Here is a 9,991-nt window from a genome sequence, read left to right as displayed (position 1 = left end):
CATGATTGGACACGCCCCTTACTGCTGAATGGCTCACTCACTATCCTCCCCATCATGAGTGGACACGCCCCTTACTGCTGAATGGCTCACTCACTTTCCTTCCCATCATGATTGGATACGCCCCTTTCCTGCTGAATGGCTCACTCACTCTCCTCCCCATCATGATTGGACACACCCCTCACTGCTGATTGGCTCACTCACTCTCCTCCCTCATCATGAGTGGACACGCCCCTTTCCTGCTGAATGGCTCACTCACTCTCCTCCCCATCATGATTGGACACACCCCTCACTGCTGATTGGCTCACTCACTCTCCTCCCTCATCATGAGTGGACACGCCCCTTACTGCTGAATGGCTCACTCACTCTCCTCCCCATCATGATTGGACACACCCCTTACTGCTGAATGGCTCACTCACTCTCCTCCCCATCATGATTGGACACACCCCTCACTGCTGATTGGCTCACTCACTCTCCTCCCTCATCATGAGTGGACACGCCCCTTACTGCTGAATGGCTCACTCACTCTCCTCCCCATCATGATTGGACACACCCCTTACTGCTGAATGGCTCACTCACTCTCCTCCCCATCATGAGTGGACACGCCCCTTACTGCTGAATGGCTCACTCACTCTCCTCCCCATCATGATTGGACACACCCCTTACTGCTGAATGGCTCACTCTCCTCCCTCATCATGGGTAGACACGCCCTCTGCTGCTGATTGGCTCACTCTCTCCTCCCCATCATGATTGGACACTCCTCCTACTACTGATTGGCTCACTCCCTCATCATGAGTGGACACGCCCCCTACTACTGATTGGCTACAAGTGTGTTGTGCTGCTCGCTCTGATCCACTTTCAGCATCGTTTCCCAGAAATCTCTTACTGCACCTTTAGTTAATCAGATGAAAAGATGTTTTTATGCATTTTTCACGTTTTTACTTCAGTGTCACTGACCCATAAACAACTCATTTATGTTCATATCTTTATTTGAAATGGGAATCACTTACATATTCCCCAATGATTAGACTTACACCTTACCTCTGAATGGGACATGCTGTATGTATGCATGTATGTATGTATGTATGTGCACGTGTGTATACACACACACGTCATGTGATATCAGCTTTACCTCAGTCTAATGATCAGGTGAGACGCCACAGGTGGAATGCATTTAAAAATAATAAATGAAAATATTAGTAGTGCCACAAGAAATGTATTTACTCTGATTATTTCCAACAAAGAAAGGAAGAAAACTAACATTACAATCTACAAAAAATGCTATATAGAGCAGTCATATAAAAGCAGAGACATGGAGGTGAAAGCAGAAGAAATGAATCGAAAACAAAGAAAAACAAAAAACGAAGGAAACGCTCCGGCTGTTCTGGGAGTTTTCTGCATTAGTATGAGTGTGAACACCACAAAACATTGGACACAGAGCTCAAATCTGCAGTCAGTCAGTGTCTATCATGGTTTCATTCAGGTCTTCACTGTGATTTTTGAACATCAGATGTGTCGTCACTCAACCGGCGGTGGTTTATTGGTGGTACTTTGGGGTTTGGCACATAAGTGGAAGTCGTTACCCATCATCCTCTGCACTCGATTGCAGTGACTCCCACATGTCACCTGATGTTGGACATATGTACAAACACACAACGTCTGCACAGTAAGCATTCAAACAGGAATTTTAAAGCCAGCTAACATCTGCAGGTCATAAATAATGACGTTTGGCCGAGTTGAGACGCGTGTGTCGGGCCGCTGCGAGCGAGGGACTTATTCCACTTGTTTGCTCCCCTCTGATTTCTGGTCCAGCCGGCTTTTACTGCTCTTCACCATATAAATAAAGTATGTGAGCGTTTCCTTTTCATTGACTGGAATATTCCGGAAGTGACGGCTCACAGTCTGGAGAAGAAACAAACAAAATATTACTAAAACAAATGACAACGGAAACACTGAATGAATTCTGATTACTCCAAACGCTGCTGAGTGCTGGACTCTCATTGGCTGACAGACGTTCCAGAGCCACACGGATATGACCGTTTAACTGCAAAAACAACTCAATGTGGTACTCACAAGCTGTTCGAGAGCCGGCTTTATGTGTGCGGCACTAATATAGATCAGTGCTGCGCGCCGGGAACGAGTAAAAAGATACGCAATACAAGCACAATTCCACCGTAGCGAGTGAGAGAGAGGAAGAGGTGTGTGTCAGTTCATCATCAGAGAGAAGAGAGAGAATGAGCAGCTGCAATCGCTGAGCCGTTTCAGATATTTCAGTATCGATACATATCAAAATATCGATATTTTTGACAACACTAGTGTGGATTAGACACGTGCAGATATATTTATGTTAATACAGTACATAACCATAATGAACACGCACGGTATTGTTATTGTGGGCACTTAAAAACACAGTGAACAATTCAAAGACTTAAGTTTTGTAACTTAATTCAATAAATACAGCTTCAGCAATTATTGTGATATGAAAATTTGATACCATCACATGCCTAGATGATGCCCTGATGAGAGTTTTTGAAACTCATATATAGAAATGAAGAGTGTGATCCCTAACGTGTGCAGCTGGTAAATAATAAAAAAAAAATTCACTTTCACCTGGTGTTTTGTCAAAAGTACCGACTTTGATACCTAGTCGGTAGTGAAATTTTAAAAATGTGACGCTTCGAGCGCTTTTGAGTGGATTCGTAAACACCTCTGATTAGCCACTGTTTTTACGGCTCGTCTGATATGTCTGTGGTTGGCTTCAATGATCAACGCTGTAAAAACGTAAAACGTAAAAAGTCATCAATGAGGCTCTTCACCGAGCTCTTGAAATTCGGACCAGTACGCTGATAGACCCGCTCTCAAATGCTCCCTCTCGCACTTTCAAATTCAAACGCTGCTGTGCGTTGATCATTGAAGCCAATCACAGCATATCCAACGAGCACGTCAACACAATGGCCAAAGAGGGGTGTTTACGAATCCGCTCAACCGCGCTCAAAACGTAAAATTTTTAAGATTTCAGTACCGAAGTCAGGACTTTTGACAACTCTAGTTGTCAGTGTGTGAACACAACCACCCAATAATGGTAAAAATCCACCCACTCCTCTTTTTTTAATCCTCATTTTCTGAAACTTTTGTGCGTGAGATTGTCCTGTTTTGTTGTTGTATGCACTCTTGAAGATCCGCCCTTTTCTGGAAAGGGGGCCTGAAGTGGCAGCTCATTGCCATTTAAAGGGACACCACACAAAAACTACAATTCTATAGTGCTATATATAATTATTTTATTATATATATATATATATATATATATATATGTATGTACACACACAATATTGTATACTATATTGTATTAAAATATTGTGATTTCTAGTTGCTGTGTTTCGGCGTGTTATTACAGGATGAACAAATTCACGACACGAGCTGACTACTTAGTTCAAGTACATGCGTGCATGATTTTGTGCAAATATAAGTTGTAGTTTTATGTCTATCTTGTATAAATATATATGAATTAACCTATATAGGAGGTGTTCCTTTGAGTTAATTAACTTTGTTTACGGGTTTTTATTCTCTTCAGCTTCAGCGTGCGCAGCTCAAACAGCAATGATTAAGTCATTAAAATGTTTACAGTAATATTAAAACTTTCATATTTGTAAAAAAAAAAAAAAGATACATTATTTTTAATAACTAGGTCTTATATTGTTCTTGTTTAATATTCAGCAACACATGGTTTGATTAATAAGGATCACGAACAATAACAGATTTTTTTTCTCAAATCATCTCATTTTGATAACAGTATTATTTGAGCTGCTAGAATTCACAATATTTTAATACAATATTGTATACAATTATAATGTTATGTAAATGACAGTCCCAGCAGTTATTAAAGGGATAGTTCACCCAAAAATGAAAATTTTATGTTTATCTGCTTACCCCCAGTGCATCCAAGATGTAGGTGACTTTGTTTCTTCAGTCGAACGCAAATTATGATTTTTAACTGCAACCGTTGCCGTCTGTCAGTCAAATAATAGCAGTAGATGGGAACTTCAACTATAACAGTAAATAAAACTTGCTTAGACAAATCAACATTAAAACCTGCGGCTTGTGACGACACATTAATGTCCTAAGACATGAAACGATCTGTTTGTGCGAGTTTGTGTCACTAGCCGGAAGCTGAACGATGTTGGACATAGTGGTGTATTAGAGGTAAAAATGATATAAATAATGTTCGGTTTCTCGCACAAACCGATCGTTTCGTGTCTTAGGACATCAATGTGTCGTCACGAGCCGCAGGGTTTAATTTGGATTTGACTATGGAAGTTTTTTCGACTCTTATTGTTCAAGTTCCCAATCACTGCTATTATTTGACTGACAGATGGCAGCGGTTGCAGTTAAAAATCATAATTTGCGTTCAACTGAAGAAACAAAGTAATCTACATCTTGGATGCCCTGGGGGTAAGCAGATAAACATCAAATTTTCATTTTTGGGTGAATTATCCCTTTAATGTTGTGTGTTGCTGTTTGGCTGCCAGTGGTGTGGTCCTTTCTGAATGAAGCCAATAATTCTGCCGATCTAACTCCTTTGGGATCAAATAAATGTGTAGTTCTGACAATGTTGAAACGGCTAACAGCACCACATATCCCAGACATATTGTAAATTTGTTGTGACCCTTCTGAGAGTGTTTCGTTGGCCTTCCTCTGCTAGTTGTAGCTGCTGTCACCATAGACTTTAACAGGGCGCGCAGCTGTGACCGGATACAAATATGGCGGCGTTAGAATACAGTGACGTCACATGAAACCCATGGATAACTCCGAAAGCGGCAAAATGAAAACCACTATTTTCTGTTTCAAACTTTCACATGGCATCTTTTGGTTGTAAAAACATTAAACATTCAATCTAGATTTTGATTTAAAAGGTTTATTATAAAAACTGATTTTTTTCTCCTCCCAAAATGCAATAAATCCATCGATATAAAGTTATTTTTCATATTGAAAATCGAGAGCAAAGTAAGTTGATTCACATATATGACAGCCTCTGAACTTTGTCAATATTTATCTTATATACAGGCATTTTACTAAAAATGAAAATTGTCATTAGCGATTAAAGAGTATCTGGCGCCACCGCACGGTTAAAATAAACAGATCAGAATAAACAGATTTCCATGACTTGCGTTTCTTCCCCACCGCAGAAACCGCCACAGGTTCATCAATGCCGGCAAAATTATGAATTTTTCTGTTTTTGTTGTTCAAAGTACAAAGCAGATAAGGAAAACTAGGACGTATTCAGAGCACCGCCATTACTGTTTAGTGCGTAGAGTGATGCGCTGTGATTGGCTGAGCAGATATATCGTGTTCTGCAGAAAAGGGAGACTGGCGTTTGTCGCGTTTTGGAAAGAAAGGGAGAAAACATGACAGAATAACAGGACGGATATCGCATTTTGCGCAAAATTAATAGATTACTTTTCAATACCGAGCAGTTACAATACTGATTTTGGCAGAAACTTTTTTTTTAAAATGGCGTTTATCGCGTTTTGGAACCAAACTCTTCATATATATATATATATATATATATATATATATATATATATATATATATATATATATATATATATATATATATATATATATATATATATATAATTTGTGCAAAAGCATTAGTTCTCAGCAGTACCTCTGCTAGCTGGGCTTTGTTGAGTCCAGGTCTGGTCTGGATTTTGTAGTGCCTCTTGTAGCGTCTCAGTGTGTTGACCTGCAGCTGGAACAGATCCACCTGAGAACAAACAACCGCACGATTGAGTGACAGCAGATCGGTACAATCACCGTCACACACATTATTACTGCAGCAAAGAGGAAGCTCAGCCAATCCCTGCAGTATCTGCTGTAGAGCGAGAGCATCAGGGCCGCCCATGCTTTCCCTGCCGCTGGTTACAGAATTATTTTTCCCATACGGACTTAAAAAAGGCTTTGTTATCAGCCATGAACCAGATAAGATGAAGATCACAACATTACAAACTCTGATTAGAAGCAGAAAAGTATTGGACAAAAAGACAAGACTGAACTTTTCACCAGGGATTTTGCTGTTGAACATAATTATTAAAATAGTCGAAATAATGCAGGCTGACAAACAAAAACATTTACCAGCGAATAAAAACCTCGAAGCTCACTGTAGAGCTGTCTTTACCGGTTTATAAATAGTTAAAAATCAAAAAACATGGGATTTTTACTTCCAGAACGACTGTTGCACTATATTGCAATTTTGTCTTCCACAATTACACTAAAAACAAACTATAGGGAGAAAAAGCAATCTTAGCTAATGAAGCTCCTGACTGCAGGAAATTCAGATGTAAAAACCAGACAAATGCATCAGTGAATCAGACTGTAACAATATTACGCAGATTTGTAAATAAATGTTGAAAAGTTTAATTGGAGGCAGCATAAACTCAATCATCACTAATGAATATTTTACAGAGTTTCTAGAATATGTGAAGTGGTAATGTGAGTTGAATATATTAAAATTTAATAATAATAATAATGTAAAGATCCCAGCAATCAACCTGACTGTCCTGCTCATGTTTGCCTTACATAACCCTTCTGGATCAATCCGCCTGCATCTTACTGAAAGATCTCGGACAGCATCCGTGCGTTCAGCAACTGCAATATAAAACTCATCAGCGGTTAATCGTAATTATAGTCTTAAGCTAGAGCTCTGCCCCACATACGGAAAGCACATTAATGAACTAGTATTTCCAATGCCGACGACTCTCACACATTCCTACCCTGAGCAAATCCACAAAAGAACGGCTCAGAAGAGGGAAAATGTTTCTGGAAAGGCCAAGTCAAAGTCCAGAGTCTAATCCAACTCACAAACCCTCCAAAATCAATCAGTTTAAAACTCTGACGATTAGAGATTGTCCCGCCCCTTACCATAACCGCCAGTTTCAACACACTACTAACTAACTCAAGCAGGCCCCGCCCCTTTATTCTGTGCATTAATTATTTAAATGAGGAACATTGGAAAGAAACTCAAGATGGAGTTCAGAAACACTGATATAGAGAAGAACTGGAACATCAACACACTGAAGACAGATGAAGATGGAGAAAAACACAACAGATGATGTGGTTTACTTCATTACCTCTGGGACTTCGACGTCATGATCAGGTGACTCTCCGCCGTCGTCGCTGGTCTTCCTCTTGCGTTTGTTTCGGACGCTCTGGATGAAGTTCTTGTGGAAGTCACAGATGTACAAATGCCGAACCTACATGGAAGAAAGTGTTCCTTTAATGTGCAGGATTGACCCTAGACTCAAGCAATTAATACCCTTTAAATTACATTTAAAGGATTCGTTCACTTCAGAATTAAAATATTCTCCTCCATGTCATCCAAGATGTTCATGTCTTTCTTTCTTCAGTGGGAAAGAAATAAAGGAAATCATTCCAGGATGTTTCCCCATATAGTGGACTTCACTGGGGTTCAACGGGTTGAAGGTCCAAATGTCAGTTTCAGTGCAGCTTCAAAGAGCTCTACATGATCCCAGACGAGGAATAAGAGTCTCATCTAGAGAAACCATTGCACATTTACTAAACAAAATAAACATTATATACTTTTTAACCACAAATGCTCATCTTGCACTGCTCTGTGATGCTCCACGCATGACGTAATCATGTTGGAAAGATCACGCGTGAAAAACTTCAACTTCAGAATTGTTTTACATCGTCGTTTTACCTTTTTTTGTAAAGGCTGTTTGACTGATTCTGTGTCCCAATTCGCATACTATCCATCCTAAATAGTATTCAAAAAAAGAATTAGTGTATCCCAAATCGTAGCATGTTGAAATGAGTATCCCAAAGATACCCGGATGGTCTACTTTTTCCAGTTAGAATCCGAAGTACAGATCCGTGCACAATTCTAACGGCTAATACTGCCCATAACACACTGCGCTGTGGATGAGGATTCGATTAGAACTACAAATACGAATAAAAAGTGTTAAAAAACTACAAACATGATGGATGTGTGAGAACGATGGTTGAGCAGGGCGGGGGCTTGAGTGATTTATAACCAGTATAACCTGACAGAGATATTTATTAAATGTTATCCACATTATATTTCATCTGCAACAGCATTGTGAGCTTTTATAACCATGCGTTCGGTCATTAACTTTTAAATGGTACTTCCTCCTACGTCACGCGTGATCTTTCCAACATGATTACGTCATGCGTGGAGCATCACAGAGCAGTGCAAGACGAGCATTTGTGGTTAAAAAGCGTATAATGTTTATTTTTTTTTAGAAAATGTCCGATGGTTTCTCTAGATCAGACTCTTATTCCTCGTCTGGGATCATGTAGAGCTCTTTGAAGCTGCACTGAAACTGACATTTGGACCTTCAACCCGTTGAACCCCAGTGAAGTCCACTATATGGAGAAACATCCTGGAATGTTTTCCTCAAAAACCTTCATTTCTTTTCAACAGAAGAAAGAAAGACATGAACATCTTCGATGACATGGGGGTGAATAAATTATTTGCATATACAGACATTTTAGAAAACTATCATGAAATATCTGAACTCATGCATATTATAATCAAATCACACTCAACAGCAGATATTGAGCGCCTCTCACTGACTGTGTTCACACACACACACACACACACTCACACTCCAGGCCTGTTTCTCTCTTACACTCTTGTCGATGTCCAGCTTGAGTTTCCTCTGGGAGATGCTCTTCTGGATGCGCTTGCTGAAGGAGGCGTTTCCAGCCGCGCGGCCGCAGCGCTCTCCGTCCTCGATCAGACAGCAGCTCTGCCCGAAGAACGGCGGGGCGGGCGGGCCGTCGTGGCTGTCCTCTTCCGTGCTGAACCCGTTCATACCGGGCACTAACAGGCGGGAGCGGCGCGCAGGCGACTTCAACCGCAGCTTAAAGCCGAACTCGACGCGCTCTGAGGAGATGAACGAACGGAGAATCTCCGCGACGCTTCGCTAACGATCGCGCGACTTCAGCCGAACTCGGTCCCGCGCGCAGAACCGAACGTGTCCGCGCGGAAACTGCAGATCTGACGCGCTGCGAACTACCGAGCAACAGTCGAGCTCATTTCAACAATGTACATCGTACAATGAAACATGTCCTGAGAGAAACCGGAAGTCGTCGCTTTGGACGCCCATTGGTTCGTTTCCGATAAAGGCGGGCCCTCAAGCTTGTGTATTTGATTTCGATTGGCTAGCGCGCCTGTCGATCAAACTGAACTTCCTGATCGCTGCCATTGATGTCATGAAATAACGCCTCACTTCAAATGCCTCGAGAACATACAACTTCTGTGACTAACACTGAACGACTTCAATGAAATTAAACGACAGCGAGAGTTTTGATTACAGTCTTTCTTGGCATGTAAACGAGACGTGTTGTTTGAAATGTACATCTAAAATAAATAAAGTACAGTTGTAGGCTGATTGAATGCATCACAGATTGTGCATCGATAAAAACAGCTAAATAAATGAGTTGCCAGCTTTTAAAGGGGAGGAGGATGTTTCCATCGTTTGTTATTGATATAAAATGGCCTCCTGAAGAAAAACACCTCAAAAGTGTTTTCTTAGCAAAAGTTATGTGCAATGACTGATATCTCACGTATTCTTGAGATAAGGACAAAACATGTTTTAGAAGTTGTTTTTTATTATTTAATAATGCATTATTTTAAAACTAATTATTTAAATGATTTGATACGTTGTTGTTTTTTTCTAAAAATGTACATTTATTCACTTCGGAACTTAATTTGTCAACTTTGTCAGACGCATTAAAAAGTATGATATTTTAATTTGATCCATCCAACACCAGTGTAAAGTCTTCAAATTATGTAATAATGGTGTTCAGTAAAGGAGCTAAGTGAAAAAATAAATTCTCAAAATGTTTTTCTTAGGTTATTATGAACCATTCAGTTCCTAAATTTCTTAAATCTCTAACCTCGTTTTTAATAATAAATATAAATATGCGTTTTTAGGTAAATCAGACATGA

At 40.1% G+C, this 9,991-nt stretch overlaps 1 protein-coding gene across 1 annotated transcript; it reads right to left on the bottom strand.

Moving 5' to 3' along the window:
* Nucleotides 1-951: 951 nt before the first annotated feature.
* Nucleotides 952-9,498, bottom strand: sap30l (sap30-like). The gene is made up of 4 exons (XM_067376045.1): nt 8,667-9,498; nt 7,125-7,247; nt 5,663-5,761; nt 952-1,899 (listed from the first exon to the last, which is right to left on the bottom strand). Exons 1-4 carry the CDS (start codon nt 8,850-8,852, stop codon nt 1,771-1,773), a joined length of 537 nt encoding a protein of 178 aa, XP_067232146.1. The 5' UTR covers nt 8,853-9,498; the 3' UTR covers nt 952-1,770.
* Between the last annotated feature and the right edge of the window lie 493 nt (nt 9,499-9,991).

The sequence above is a fragment of the Chanodichthys erythropterus genome, chromosome 22 (assembly GCF_024489055.1).
Source record: "Chanodichthys erythropterus isolate Z2021 chromosome 22, ASM2448905v1, whole genome shotgun sequence".
Classification (NCBI taxonomy): Eukaryota; Metazoa; Chordata; class Actinopteri; order Cypriniformes; family Xenocyprididae; genus Chanodichthys; species Chanodichthys erythropterus.
This window is presented reverse-complemented; position numbering and strand designations above follow the sequence as displayed.